Source organism: Onychostoma macrolepis, chromosome 25 (genome assembly GCF_012432095.1).
Source record: "Onychostoma macrolepis isolate SWU-2019 chromosome 25, ASM1243209v1, whole genome shotgun sequence".
Taxonomy (NCBI): Eukaryota; Metazoa; Chordata; class Actinopteri; order Cypriniformes; family Cyprinidae; genus Onychostoma; species Onychostoma macrolepis.
In genome coordinates, this window is record NC_081179.1 from 9,023,966 (window position 1) to 9,040,023 (window position 16,058).

The following is a 16,058-nucleotide window of genomic DNA, read 5'->3' on the forward strand; positions in this document are numbered from 1 at the left end:
TTTGGACGCGGTTCATGTTTGTAACAGTAATCTTGGGGTGTAGACTCGTTTAAAGTAATGTAATCATCTTGTTTTAGCCAGGTTTCTGTCAGACAAAGCACATCTAGTTTATGGTCAGTGAACATATCATTTACAAAAAGTGCTTTTGAAGAAAGGGATCTAATATTTAATAAGCCAAGCTTTATCATGTGTTTATCTGTATTATATCGTTTTTATTTGTTGAACATCAATTAAATTGTTACTATTACTTTGGTTTGGATGTTTTCTGTATTTTCTAGTTCGGGAACAGACACAGTCTCTATAGTGTGATATCTAGGTGAAAAGTTTCTATGTGCTGAGAGTTAACTGACTTTGGTGGCGTGAGGCGGCTAGCAGACGATCGGTTTAGCCAGTCTGTCTGCTTCCTGACCTGGGCTCCAGTTAGTCAAGTACAAACTCTAAGACTATGTGCCATATTTCTAGAGAGAAGAGCGGCACCACCCCAAGAGGGATGAACACCATCTCTTTTCAACAGGTCAGGTCTGCCCCAAAAATTCTTCCAATTGTCTATAAAGCCTTTACACCTGTTAATGTTTTGCTAGTCATGTATAATGCTTCTGGTATGGAGAACCTTTACACTATAAACAGGCCTTAACTTCTCCTTTAACATTTGTTTAGCTTTTCTGACTAAAAGAATTACTTATACATTTCAACTGATAATTTTACAGAATATATTTTGTCTGTTGTTTGAAAGTATTTCTCCACTCATCTATGTCACTTTGTGTCAAGACATAAAGCAGCATAGATAGAAATGTATTTTAAAAATGTTCAGACTTTCTTCAGATTGTGAAAAAGAAATGTAAAACTTATCTTTGTATTTGACCCGAGTTGAACTTTTTTATTTTTATATTACAATAATAATAATGCAGTATTACAACAATCAAATGTATGACACTGAAGGATAATATACACTGTTGAATATGAGATGTTAAAATATCCAAAGTTCGTTAAAATTGAAGAAACTTGGTGGCCTGTCTGATTAAACACTGGAAAAAACACCAGTCCTTTGCTCTCTTTTATTCCATTGAATTGAAGAAGCTCAAATCTTTAGCAATTCACATGACATGAAGTTCACAAATTCACATGGAGCAGGACTACAAGGATGGACATGATGAACAGGATGCACAGGATAGAGAGGATGGTTTTAAGTCACTACAAACAACACAAAAGAGAAAATCAAACTCATACAATCAATTCATCAATAAACATCAATATTGTACTTAATCCAAATTCAGATTAAATATCTATGCAATTCAAATAAACAAATTCAAACTATACAATTGGCAAACAAACTTACTTAACGCATCCTAAGGGAAGGACTCAGAAGACATGGTTGGGAGTCCATTCAAACACCCACACCTCACCAATGCAAAAGGGACAAAGGAAGGAAGTAGGGAACCAGGGGAATATTGGTAATGTAGTGAACCATATATGGAAATGCAGTTTAATAGGAATTGTGGGAGATGTAGTACAAAGAAAAATAAGATACATAAGATACACAGATATTATAGTATAAAAACCCAAACAATTAAATGAATAATAATTGTGGTTAGTGGCATGTTAAACATACTGTTTAGGTCTTACCCAGTGAATTAGGAATTGTGTATTCACAAAAGTTATATGAGTAGCTACACAAAACTGGTAGAAAAAAAGGCAGAAAAAACAAACAGAACAAAATCTCTTCAAAACACAAAATCTTCCTCATCTGGTACGAAGGAGAAAAAGAAAAAGAAAAATATATTCAATCAAATTTGCAATCAAAGTACTGTTATAATGACAAAAATATCTTTGCAAAACAGTCTGTTGAGATCCTACAACAAAACTAAAATAACATTAACATTTCATACACAGCCCCTGTATACTGTACTTAATTTAAAGTTTATGGAATCCTACCTGTTAAAACGCTGTTGGAAATGGTAGCACATTCAGAAAAAAAATGTCATGTTGTTATCAAGCAGCAAATATGTGTTCTCTGCAGCCACACTTAGTCATTGTGTCGAATAACAAGTTTTGTAACAAGTCAAACAAATTTAAGTTTACACTGTTCTATTTAGATGGTACTGTGTCAACACTACTATTGTTGCCTTTTACAGTAGATGTGCCATCCTGGAGGAGCTGGACTACCTGTGCAACCTGACTGGTTTACAGGTACTGCCTCGTGCTACAGACAGTGAGAAGAACCCTAACCCTAGGCTCAGATCAATGAGGGTTACGATCAATCAGTTTCAAGAATAAACACAAAACCAGTCCTAATTGAAAGAAAACAAGCTGACAAAAAGATTGATACCAATATTAGGTGATAATATTGCATAACAAGAAATTTATAAGCAATTTTTTGTAGGCCACTCATTTTTGACCGGGAACACCACAAGTGTGATTTTTTTTGCAATTTGTTTTAAAATTTTGTACAAAATAAAAGCTTTTAAAACAAATTACTTGTTTAAACATTAGAGCATGCTAGTGTGATAAAACAGTGCACATTTTTTTCATATTTTATTTAATATTGACAAAATTATCCACAAATAACGCTCTTTTTACTCAAAAACTGATGTACAGTTCCCGGTCATTTTTGACTGGGAATACCAAAAGTGTTATAGGGATTTGAACACAACCTGAGGTTAAGAGCATAAGGTTATTCATAAAACAGTCTAAAAGTAGAACTGCAAAGTACTAAAAACAATACCATCTCTGCTCTACACAAATGCAACCTTGTTTGACTTTACACTTCACTAGATCCCATTATACTACTAGTGACAGCCATCTTATATACATATCATTCCCGCTGTTACAAATCGGAGCATACCATTTTTTAAAAATACTGTAAACTCTTGCCTCACCATATAATTAATGACTGTGCACATCTCAGAACGCTTCTCAGGGACTGTTTAGCAAATTTGTATTTGTATTTATTTTTGTATTTCTTTGAATTTTTATCACAAAACCAAGCAACTAAGTTTTTTTTGCTCATTGTTTGAAGATGATTCTTCACTCATCCGTGTAGCTCACTATAAGCAAATATACATAAACGTTATGATGGTGTCTCCACATATTCCTCAGATTCTGAGAAAAAAAAAAAAAAAAAGAGAAGTAATATGTCTTTAATTCATATTTCTTAATCAAAGCCTATGTGATCATTTTTATCATGGGATATTATCCACAACCCCAGTTCCAGAGAAGTCGGGACATTTTGTAAAATGCAATAAAATCAAGAATCTGTGATTTGTTCATTCTCTTTAACTTTCATTTAATTGACAAAAGTTCAAAGAAAAGACTTCCAAAGTTTTCACTGAACAACATAAATGTATTTTGTAAATATGAACAAATTTTGATTTTGATGGCTGCAATACACTCCAAAAAAGTTGGGACAGAGGCATGTTAAACACTGTCACATCAACGGCCCTTTTAATTACAATGTTTAATTGTTTAGGAATTGAGAATACTAACTGTTAAAGTTCTGAAAGCAAAATTTTTGTCCAATCTCGCTTGATACAAGACTTCAGATGCTCAGGAGTCTGTGATTGTTGTTGTCTGATTCTCCCTTTCGTGATGAGCCATACATTTTCAATAGGAGACAGATCTGCTGGCCAGTCTAGCACATTCACTCTGTCAACGAAACCACGCTTTTGTCGCACATGCAGAATGAGACCTGGCATTGTCTTGAATCTTGATATAATAACCATGGACTTCCCATGAAAGACATCATCTAGATGGCAGTATATGTCTCTGTACATTCCCAGTATATGCCTCCATGTCAATGGTACCTTTGCACATATTCCAGTCACCCATGCCGTTTGCTCTGCTGCATCCCCATACCATTACAGACATTTGCTTTTGCTTCTGTTGCTAATGAAAGTCTGGATGGTCCCTTTGGTCTTTGGGACTGAGAACTCAAAATTCATTTTTCCCTGAAACAAGTTGAAAAGTGGACTCATCTGAGTACAACACACATTTTCACTGTCTTTTTAACTATCTAAGATGAGCTCTGGCCCAGACAACCCAGCAGCATCGCTGCATAGAATTGATGTATAGCTTTCTCCTAGAGCAGGGGTGTCAAACTAAATTCCTGGAGGGCCACAGCCCTGCAGAGTTTAGCTCCAACCCCAATTAAACACACCTGATCCAGCTAATCAAGTCCTTCAGGCTCAATTGAAAACTACATGGTTTATGTGTTGGAGCAGGGTTGGAACTAAACTCTGCAGAGCTGTGGCCCTCCAGGTACTGAGTTTGACATCCCTGTCCTAGAGTAACAGATATTCAAGTTGCATTTCTTGATGCAGCAGCAGACTGTGGTAAATGACAGTGGTTTTCTGACGTACTCCTGAGCCCATGTGGCTATTTTTAACACCGCAGCATGACGGTTTCTTATGCAATGCCATCTGAGGGCTCAAAGGTCAAGCACATTCAACTGAGGTTTCCTGCCTTGCCCTACATGTACTGTGATTTCTCTGGATTCCCTGAATCTTTTCACAATATTATGTATGGTACTAAGTGAAAGACCAAAATTCTTAGCAATTTTGCATTGCGAAATGTGATTTTTGATTTATTTGACACTTCTCTCATTAAATTTGGCACAAAGTGATGAGCCATGATCCCGCTTTGCTTGCAAAGACTGAAATGCTCCTTTAATACCCAAACATGATACTTTGGCTTGACCTATTACCAATTCACCTCCTTACTGTAAACTGTTTCAAAACAGCTTAACATGGATATTCTATAACCTTTTCACTTTTATTTTGCCTCTGTCTTAATTTTTTAGGAATGTGTTGCAGCAGTCAAAACCAAAATTTGTTCATATTTACAAAATACATTTACGTTGTTCAGTGAAAACTTTGGAAATCTTTTCTTTGTACTTTTGTCAATTAAATAAAAGTTAAAGAGAATTAACAAGTCCCAACTTCTCTGGAACCGGGGTTGTAGTAAATAAAGCTGGAATTTTTCATATTTAATCTTTAACTTTGAAATGGCACTATAACTTGAGAAAAATGTTAAAATATAAAAATAAAATGAATTTTACTCACAGGAAGCAGGTGAATATTCACTTGTAGAGCAAACTACAAAACCAAAGGAAAATTAATAAATTAAAACCACACAAAATGAACGCAACAGTAACCCATACCCTAGTGGATGAATAATGTCTTCTGAAGTGGACTCACAGAGATTATTATTATTTCTATTTGTTTATATTCCACAGAAGAAAATCATACATCTGGGATGGCACGAGGTCCATTATTTAATCCATTATTATATATAATTATCCTCTCTGAACTTATTAGAGCTTGTTTGTTTTTTTTCATTTCAGTCTTTTCATACCTGCACATCTCCAGCATCTCCAATGATAAGCAGCTCCAATGATAGACCCAAACACCAGCCATGCCAAAACCAAGAGGACCCAGAAAATCATTGATGTAGAAGTTTCCCCTTGATTCTCTGTAACATGAAACATTTCAAAATGATCACAAATGAAAAACATTTTAAATTTATCTGTTTTCCCAGTAAGAATTCATTACCCAAAATGACATCCAGTGTGTTGTCCAGACTGAGGTGTGTGGCAGAGCAGGTGTATTTGTGTTTGTCTGCAGCACTGATCTCCAGACTCTTCCTCATCTGGTACGTCCCGTCATCATTGGGCAGCAGATCTCCTCCAGTGATCTCATGATCAGCTACAGGCTGCCCGTCTATGAACAGGGTCAGATTGATGTGACGAGGGTAAAATCCTGTTGCCAAACAACTCAAACGAGACCCTCCAGAATCTGATGAGGCTCTCTGAATAAGTCTGACTCGTGGTTTCACTGCAGAATAAAGAAAAGGGGGGAAGGGGTGGAAAGATTAATAAGGAAATTTAACTACATCTAAATACAGTTGGTGTTAACAATTTCTTTATTATATTGTACATTGCATTGCACCCTGAAGAAATAGTTTAATAAAAAATAAATAACAAAATAAATAAAATAACAAAAACGCATACCTTTCCTGTTCACTTGTGTCCCCCTAATTTTAAGGTAATTCTTCAATGTTGTTATGCAGGCTGGGTAATACAAATGTTTATGACGCCATGTGGTCAAGTCTAGGAAGGGTTTCATTTCTTGTGCTGTGTAATTGACATCATAACTAATTGTGAATTTGTCATCAAAAAAACGTAGTTCATCAGTTGTAGAGCCTCCAAAAGCACCCTTGGTGACCAGTTGTCCACTTTTGTCATTGTCAAAAAGCTCACAAACACCCATCAGCTGATAAACAAGAGGCCCTGTTAGGTATAAAAGAAAATGGAGATATGTGAAGATGGTCATTTTTATATGTTCAGATGAGTCATGATTTTCAAGCATTAATATTCCATTGATAAATGCTAAAATAGTCAAACTGCATGCAGTAAGGTATTTTAGTCATGCAATATTTGGTCAAAGCTAATTATGTTTTAGCCAAATTAACTTAACCTTCTGTACTGTTGACAGGTTTTAGATATGATGATCTGTCCGTAAGATGATTTTGTAAATGTTCACTTATAGCTCTGAAGTGTTTTGGATCGACCACATCATCTTCATTTGTAGTATTTCCTCTTGCAACATAGTTCTTAGTCTCTGTATTGTAGTGTCCTACTATTACATCATCCAACATAAATGTGGCACTAAATTTAGGAAATGGCGTTTCTCCTTTAATGTACGTTAGAAGCATACAATACGAATGGGAACCTGTAAAAAACAGAAAAAGTACATTATATTAAACCTCGGGCTGTGCTTAAAGCCCTTGTTGTTATGCCACTGTCAATACTGTTGTTAAATTAATATTAGTAATTCATATTTATATATAGTCTAAACAGGTACACCAAGGGCCAAATTCGACATTAAATTCACTTTAATATGGACCTTGGAGTCCGACCAAATCTATATCAGAAATAATGCGCAAAACTCCAAGTTGAAAAATAGGGTATATACTCAGAGGCTGTCAATATTTGCTTCACGACCCCACCTTATTGCTAAGCGCCTAGATGCAATATTTTGACGTAATAGACTTAAACACAAATTCGAAAGTATTTCGTGCTTTAGCATTTCTTGGTCAACTTGTATGCTTTCACCATTAAATTGAACTGATTAGGCCTACATTGACTAAAAGAACAGTACAGTAGCCTAATAGAAGTTAAAATTAAAAGCGCAATAATATCTGCGTCTTGCCAAACATCATACCTGTTAAAACAGATGTTGGAATAAAAAGCAAACACACAATAACAGAATATGTTCATGATTCATTTATTAAGACGGTCACTTGCCGCCACCTATTGGCGGTTTAGTTTCATGTTTAAAAGTAGGCTATCGTCGTTGTCGTTGTTGTTGTTGTTGTTTTTACATTTGTTTAAACATCAATCTCATAAATTATTTATTACAGTTGTAATCTTGCAGTGTAAATTATTTAATTTGATTGATAACAGCCCTTATTATTAAAACTGAATTTGATCAAATGTAAGAATTTGACATGAAAGATAAAGCTTAAAAAGATAAAGTAGCCTAGAAATAAATAATTTTTAACCTTTAATATTAGAATGATGTACCAACTGGGGTTCCTTATAGTTTACAGCATTAGTTGAGAGATATTTTTTTCTTTGAAGAAATTTGCTATGTATTTGAACCTCATAATTAAATACAAAAGGAGGAGAAAAACTGCAAAAAGGTCCACTTTTTGAAAAAAAGAACCCCCCCTTTCAATAGGCTGGCTACGGACCTGGACTTTATAAATGACTTTTCTGCTTTTCTGGCTGATATTATGCCTAAATACGATCATGTCCTCATTGTTGGGGATTTTAATGTATATGTGTATTGTCCTGAAAACCCAATGGCAAAGGACTTTTTATATCTCGTTGACTCTTTTAATCTGGTGCAGTCTGTGTCTGACCCCACACAGAAACGCGGACACACACTCGATCTTGTTTTAAGTATACTTTGGTTTGCCTGTTCGTAACCTTGAGATCTGTGACACACTGTTTTCTGACCATATGCCTGTATTGTTTTATATTGCTCTTGCCTGTAATACAGTTGAACCTCGCGCTGCTGTTCACCCCTGTCGCATCATTAACCCTTCCACTGCTGTTCAGTTTGCATCTGTTTTCAGTCAGAACTGTGCTATACCGGAGTCTATATGCAATGATTCAGAGGCGCTTAGCTCATGGTTGCACTCTATCTGTCAAACTGTTATGGATACTGTGGCTCCTTTGAAAATCAGGCAGCCAAAACCTAAATTTGAGCCATGGCTGAATGACACGGTTTGTGCTGTCAGACATGAGTGCCATAGGGCTGAGCGCAAATGGAAAAAGGACAAATTGCATGTGCCGTTTCAAATACTAAGGAAAAAAAAAAATCATCAGCAGTGCAGAGTATGAAAAGACAATGCAGAAAAGCTGAGCGGATGTGGCGGAAGACGAAACTTGAAATTCACTATAGCATCTATAAAGACAGCCTTCATGCTTTCAATGTGGAACTAGCCACAGCTAGACAGGCCTTCTTCTCAAACCTTATAAACAGTAACTTAAACAACATTCGCACTCTTTTACTACTGTGGAGAGACTGACAACCCCATTTTAGCTTCACTCCACTGGCTGCCCGTACATTTTAGGATTCAATTTAAAATTCTTCTATTTGTTTTTAAATCCCTAAATGGGCTTGCCCCACCTTACATTTCTGAACTGCTACACCCTACATGCCCACCCGTTCTCTCAGGTCAGCTGATCAGCTGTTCCTGAATGTGCCAAAAACAAAGCGTAAGCTTAGTGGGGCCCGTGCCTTTGGTGTGGCAGCTCCTAAATTATGGAATGATTTGCCTCTGCCCATTAGGCAGGCCTCTTCATTGTCTTTATTTCAATCGTCTCTTAAAACATAAATGTTTTCCTTGGCCTTTGACACCTGATGTTGATATTTGATTATTTATGTTATTTTTCTATGGTCTCTTAATGTTGCTTTAATTGTATTTTATGTATTGTATGAGTTTTATTTTTCTGTACAGCACTTTGGTCCACTTCTGTGTTTTTAAAGTGCTTTATAAATAAAGTGTGTTTGATTGACTGATTGATATTACAATACATTGTGACACAATATATTGTTATACCCCTGCATTGTTTTGAATGTTGAACAATCGTATCAATATATATGTATATTCTATATCCCGCGATCTAACAGAGGATAAGAAGTACGGAGAATGGATCAGTTTTTATAGGGAAAGACTGCGTAGTTAAATGTTTAGCCATGTCACTATTGATTTTTGAACTAATCAATCATGTTAACAACTTTACAGCACTTATAGGGTCGCTTTGTGAAAACATCTAAATGGTTAATTATAGAGATAGTAAGACAGAAACTCACCTGTTCCCCACTCATATTGGTCTGAAAAGGTAAAGAGGTGTTTCAGGTCTCGGGAGACTAGCGTAAATTGACCGACAGCGCCATCTGCTGTTTTTGGAAAAGAAAGTTGCTCAATTGCATTTGTGAGAAAATTAAAATAAATTCAATTAAAAAAAAAATAAATAAATAAAAATCAACCTCCAAATTAATATAGAAACAACATAAAGACGGCATTAAATACGTGTTTAAAGGCATCTTTTTACTAGAATGTTATTAACGAAGACCAGTAGCATTGATACCAATAACGCTACTGATGTCTCTCAATTTTCCCTCAATTTTAGCCATTAATTATAGCCAATTAACATTAAAGTGTAATTGAAAGTCATTATTTTCAACATTTAATAGGCTATGAAAAAATATAACAACTTTTAATTTAAGTAAACTTAAAAAAACTTAACATAAACTATAAATTGTATGCATAAACTTTACTGATTAATCTTGATTTAAGCTACAAAAATTAATCAAGCAGAGCAGTCAAGTGATTTCTCTTTTTCTTTTGTTCTTTGATTTACATCAGTCACAGACTGCAGTAGGTTTCACTTTAAAAGCAGCGCTGTCTCTTTAAAACCTGATGCACATGACGCGGATCTGATAGGTGATAGCCTACTACATATCCGATTTTCGTCCCAACTCTTTATAGTCATTTAGGGCTTAATAAGGGCTTTAACTCATTTAAGACTGTGCCTGCGTCCCAATGTGCATACTATCAACCCTAAATTCTATGTGATATTAGTAATTTTCAGTACTATTTAGGGCATAGGGTGGATAGTATGCACATTGGGATACAGGGTGTGTTTACGAGGAAACTTGCCAAAACCACGTATTGTTCCTTAATTTTTGTCCGTTGAGCCCCCCAGCCTCCCTAAACTCCGCATATGCTCTTATAATCTGTATGATGAATGAATCTCTTACTTTTATCGTATATAAATCTGTACTTTTGTTGCTAATGATGAGGGAATTCGGGAGTTAGAGGCTGTGTTCGAAATGGCATACTTGCTTACTGCTTACTGCCCAGTACACAGTGCATACTGCCTACTGTTTTTTAAAGAATAGTGTGTGAAACAGTATATAATAAGCAACATATGTTTCAGAGTAGTATGCTTAATTGTCACATGACAAACACAAACATTAATTCAGCACAGCTGTCAAGGTTGTTACCTTACAAACAAATGTGCTAACTATTCTTTTTACAAAGGCTTGTTATAAGGCTTCATACTTTAGTAAACAATGCTATATTGCCCAATTGAACTCACTCATAATTGAAGAACTTTACATAGGCTATTGGACAGAACTGAATCAACACTGAGCTGTCTTTAACTGAACATTGATATTTTTGGCAGTTACACTAATTGGAAAAAGTGATATATTCTAGTTACACTAAGTGCAACTAATGATAAATTCTGTTTACACTAAAATAGCAGCATTTTCTTTAGCAACAAGTGTGTAAATAGTAGTTAGGTGGCAGATATTTATACTTCAGTACTGTAGTACATTATAAAACAGTGTGCAATAACTTATTGAGCGTAAATTATCATACATTTTATTTGATGAACGCCACTTTATTGGGACAAAAACACACCTACAGCTAAACAGTGGTATTAATGAGGCATTTAATTTCCACTTTTCAAATATTTACTTAATTTTTTATTGAAAACAAATGCCTTTCTGATCTGGTATGTGATGGGAAAAGGAGTTGCACGAGATAGACAAAAGGCAGACTCGAACTCGGATCGCTCGCATCAACAGCACACATTTCACGTCTTTTACTCACTGCGCCACTGATACAGCCAGTCCGCACTGTTGATCGCAGCATTGATGGGCGGAGTTAATGTAAAAACCCTCGGCTAACAAATTGGTCTATTTGTCCTTAGAGTAAATACATTCCATTTCTTTTTAGAGCTGCTTGACAGCACAATTTAATTATGTTTGCATAATTGAAATATTAACTTTATTTATATATTATATTACTGCAATATTAATATTACTATTTAATATCTTTGAAACAATGTATAAAGCGCTACAGAGATAAAGGTGACGTGATTTGACTTGATCCGAAAAGTGCCGTAGAGATTAAAGTACAATTTATGTCCGACTAATGATATTATATTTGGGGTCCCTTAATGCTTATGGGAGGTCCGGGACCCCCAGCCCCCTCAGTTCGAACACTGCCAGAAAGTCGTTTGTTCTGTGTAAAGTTTAGTGAACATAGGAAAAGCTGTTACACAAGAGACTGTTGTAATACTGAAAAATAAAGAATTAGCAGCAAAATACAAAATGTCCTTAGGATTTTCCCTTTTAACACCACAACTAAATGTTTCAGCAACACGGTTTCAGCAACAAGTATCATACATGAATCAAAATTTCTTAATTTCAGTACAAACAATAAATTTGTCAACCCAAAATGTATATTCATATGATATGACGCAATCATTCCCTCTGGAAACAGGTATTGGTTTATTAATAAAATAAAATAAGAATGATTACAATAGGCTACTAATTTCAATTTACATGAACCTAGTCTCAAAAATATTAATGGAAAAGTCATGTATGAATCCACTTTATTAATATATTTAAACCCTCTCTTGAAAGCATGACCTTTCTCAAGAAAATGAACTTTTTATTTTTATATTACAGTAATAATAATATAATATTACAATAATCAAATGTATGACATTGAAGGATAATATACACAGACATTATAGTATAAAACCCCCAGCGATTAAATGAATAATAACTGTGATTAGTGGCATGTTAAACATACTGTTTAGGTCTTACTCAGTGAATTATAGAATTTTGTATTCACAAAAGTTTTAAGAACTGTGCAAAAATGGTAGAAAATAAGGGGAATAAAGAGAAAAAATTGAACAAAATCTCTTCAAAAAACAAAATCTTCCTCATTTGGTACAAAGGAGAAAAAGACAAATATATTTGCAATCAAAGTATTGTTATAATGACAAAAATATCTTTGCAAAACAGTCGAGTAGCCCCAGAGTGCACCCTGGATGATTTCATTGGTTTATAATACAGCAGAGCTTATTGAATGAAGCGCCATTCAGCCTGAAGAACCCGGAGGTGCCGTCGTCAAGAGTTTATTTGTAAACGATGACTTCATCTGACTAAAATTACCATGGTTACTACATAGATAATAATTAAGATAGGCCTATGATTCTAGAGTTAGCACATAATATTTCTGTAATATGGCCAAATCAATTACAAAATCATACACAAAGGAATGCGCATGGCTCGGGTCTACACCAATAAGATTTGCCGTGTTATAAACTAATGGAATCGGGGGTGGGCGGAGTGACACGTGTCACCCCGCCCCAATCGTCCAGATTGCACTCTGGAGTACTTGAAACAGTCTGTTGAGATCCTACAACAAAACTAAAATAATATTAACATTTCATATATGTTTAAAATAAGCATAAATCAATATACACAGCACCTGTATACTGTACTTAATCTAACGTCTATGAAATCCTACCTGTTAAAACAACTGTTGGAAATGGCAGTACATTCAGAAAAAAAATGTCATGTTGTTATCAAGCAGTAAAAACGTGTTTTCTGCAGCCACACTTAGTCATTGTGTCAAATACCAAGTTTTGTAGCAAGTCAAACACGTTTAAGTTTACACTGTTCTATTCAGATGGTACTGTGTCAACACTACTATTATTGCCTCCTAATTAATGGCCTATGTTTGTACTTTCCTCATTTTGAGTTGCTTGTAAATACTCATTTATAATCTCAAATAATTAATCTTTGGTTTTAAGTCCAAAGTGTTTTGAGTATTGAAAGAAAGAAAGAAAGAAAGAAAGAAAGTAGTGCTGCTGTGTCACTGCACATCCAAATACTTTGGTAAGGTTGTAAAACTGCTAACATTTAAGAACAAAAACAATTCTACAAATTTAAGACAAAACATTTTAATGATGAAACTTTGAACTTTTGTATTATTCTACAGTAAAATATGGAAGACAAAAAGTAGCTTTGTAGAATTGACAAACTTCAGGATGCTGGACCCCGGTTTTCTTCAGATGCTGTAAAATAATTTATTTATTGATTTAAAAGAAAATACAACTAAAATTAAATAATTTTATTTGTCCAGAATTGTAAACAAATGGCATTATCAAAAGTTAATGATGTACTCACTAGAAGCAGAAGAATAATCACTCTTTATGGAAGCTATAACATGAAAGAAAATAAAAATAGAATTAATGCCAATTAAAAAAATTATTTTTAAAAATTGATTTATCATTCACTTCAGTTCTTGTACCTGCTCGTCTCCTTCTGCATTTATATGCGATGACTCCAGTCCCAAACACCAGCACCAGAGCCAAAACTATCAGCACTGAAGGAATCAATGATTTAAATGGTTCACCAGGGTCAAATTCTGAAACAAACGTGTTAAAAAGTTTGTAACAAACGTCCAGTTTGTTGTCCAGACTGAGGTGTGTGACAGAGCAGGTGTATTTGTGTTTGTCTGCAGCACTGATCTCCAGACTCTTCCTCATCTGGTACGTCCCGTCACCATTGGGCAGCAGATCTCCTCCAGTGATCTCATGATCAGCTACAGGCTGCCCGTCTCTGAACAGGGTCAGGTTGATGTGACGAGGGTAAAATCCTGTTGCCAAACAACTCACACAAAACCTTCCATCTGCGTTTGCTTTCTGGATTAAATTTAAATCTGGGTTTTACTACAGGGAAGGGGCAGAAATCCGGAGATACAGTAAATGCAGTAAATCAGTTCATTTTACACATTTCAAAGCATATTTAGTCTTTGCACTGTTAAACCCATATTTTATGACAAATATTTTATTGCCTCCTAATTCAAAACCTTGTATTTCTTTTTTTTCTGCAAGATTGGCATACATACCTTTTCTGTCGACTTGATTTCCTCTCTTCTTGAGGTAATTTTTCAGTGTTTTTATGCAAGCTGGGTAGTACACATTCTCACGTGGACAGTTGCAGATATGGTTTGAGGTCTTGCTGTGTAACATATTATGTTCCTTGATAATTAAATTTGCCATCAAGATAACAGAGCTCATCTGTGGTGAGGCCCTTGGAAGCACTCCTGGTGATCATTTGTCCTGGCTTGTCATTGTCCAGCAGTTCACACAGAAACATCTTTTGATGAACCTGAAGACCTGAATGGACAAAACTCAACTAAATAGATCTGTAATCTCTGAAGAAAGTTAGTAGTCATTCATCTCAATGACATTGCTTGGCCAGCACTTTGTGTTCCAGCTAAATACTCCACCATTACTGATATAGTCTACTGTACATTTATTACTTAAGTGAAAATTACCAATAAAACTCATGAGGTTACCAAGCCACTCAGAAAACAGGAAGATGACAAGCCTGTTCATCACATTTCTCAAATGATATTTCAGACCCTCTTTACTTATTGTCTGTAAGGTTTCCCCCGTCCATCACAAACCATCTCTCCACAAAATCATCATAAATATATTTACTAATGGTGCGGATATATTGTGGGTCAATCACGTTATCTTCATCTGTAGTATTTCCTCTTGGAACATATGTGTCATGGATCAGTCAGGCCCTTCACTCCACCAATCACAGCGTTCCACCTCACCGGAGTGCTGATCACGCACACCTGCACCTAATCACGGCCTCATCAACACCCACTACAAAAGATCCTCACACACTCACTTCACTGTCTGATCTTGCTTGTTCAATGTGGACTCTGACACGGCTGTATCCCACGATCAAGACTATATCCTTCCGAGAGAATTGACTTACCTCACCTCCTGTGTTTCTTCCTTCTTGTGTCCTCCTCTCCTCCTAGAGTGCCTGTCATTGGAGTGTGTGAGTGTCCTCGTGGATCCCCCCGTCTTGTCTCCCAGAAACGCTGTGGAAAAGAAAGAGATATCATCATCCTATCACCAATCCACGAACTACTCACTTCAAGATCATCTACACCAGTGTGCTTCACCTGTTAAAATAAACCACTATATATTCACTACTCGCCTTCGTGTCCGAGTCAATCCATAACAATATGTCCATGTCTTTGAATTAAAATGTCCTACTACAACATCATCCAACATAAGCGTGTTACTATATTCAGGAAATAATGTTTTTCCTTTAATGTATGTTGAATGCAGACACAGAGAATGTGAACCTGTGGGGAAAAAATAAAATAAATAAATTTTATTATAGTTTTTGTTATTGTTTATATGCCACTTAATGAATTCAGTCAGCACTCCACTTGTGTATATATACCACCAAAAAAAAAAAATATATATATATATACATATACTGTGTATATATATATATATATATATATATATAATGACAGAGAGGACGTAAGGAAAAAGTCCATGTAATGTGAAAATAAACGATATCGTTCACATATGACGTAGGCTATTCATCACGTCAACTGTGAATTAAAGCACAATACGATCTAACCTTTAGACAATCCTTATTTGAAATCTTACCCTTCGAAGTAACTGCTGGAACTGACAGCACAAGCAGGATTAGAGTTATAGCCATATCTTGATATTAAACCATATTTTTGGATAGCCTACTCGAAACCTTAAGCGAAACTTCACTATCTGGCTCGACTGGTTGTTTATTTAGACAACCTGATCTCACAGAATTCCGTGTAATTCCGGAATTTTTTCT

General features: G+C 35.4%; 1 protein-coding gene and 1 pseudogene across 1 annotated transcript; both read right to left on the reverse strand.

The window, feature by feature from the left end:
* Positions 1 to 2,778: 2,778 nt before the first annotated feature.
* Positions 2,779 to 10,373, reverse strand: LOC131534585 (zinc-alpha-2-glycoprotein-like). Its single transcript, XM_058767564.1, has 8 exons — positions 10,332 to 10,373; positions 9,381 to 9,467; positions 6,471 to 6,725; positions 6,005 to 6,283; positions 5,547 to 5,828; positions 5,350 to 5,466; positions 5,058 to 5,090; positions 2,779 to 3,099 (listed from the first exon to the last, which is right to left on the reverse strand). Coding segments are annotated over exons 3-8 (951 nt in total). The 5' UTR covers positions 6,709 to 6,725; positions 9,381 to 9,467; positions 10,332 to 10,373; the 3' UTR covers positions 2,779 to 3,097.
* Positions 10,374 to 13,347: 2,974 nt separating this feature from the next.
* On the reverse strand, positions 13,348 to 15,134 carry LOC131534587 (class I histocompatibility antigen, F10 alpha chain-like; annotated as a pseudogene).
* Positions 15,135 to 16,058: the final 924 nt, after the last annotated feature.

Bases quoted from the DNA above. Each gene is read 5' to 3' on its own strand.
- LOC131534585 (XM_058767564.1), bottom strand. From the start codon at position 6,708: ATGCTTCTAACGTACATTAAAGGAGAAACGCCATTTCCTAAATTTAGT. The intron at 6,284-6,470 runs GTTAAGTTAATT...TATACCTAACAG, and splicing joins ACCTGTCAACAGTACAGAAG to GGCCTCTTGTTTATCAGCTG. The intron at 5,091-5,349 runs GTATGAAAAGAC...TTGGTTTTGTAG, and splicing joins GAGATGCTGGAGATGTGCAG to TTTGCTCTACAAGTGAATAT.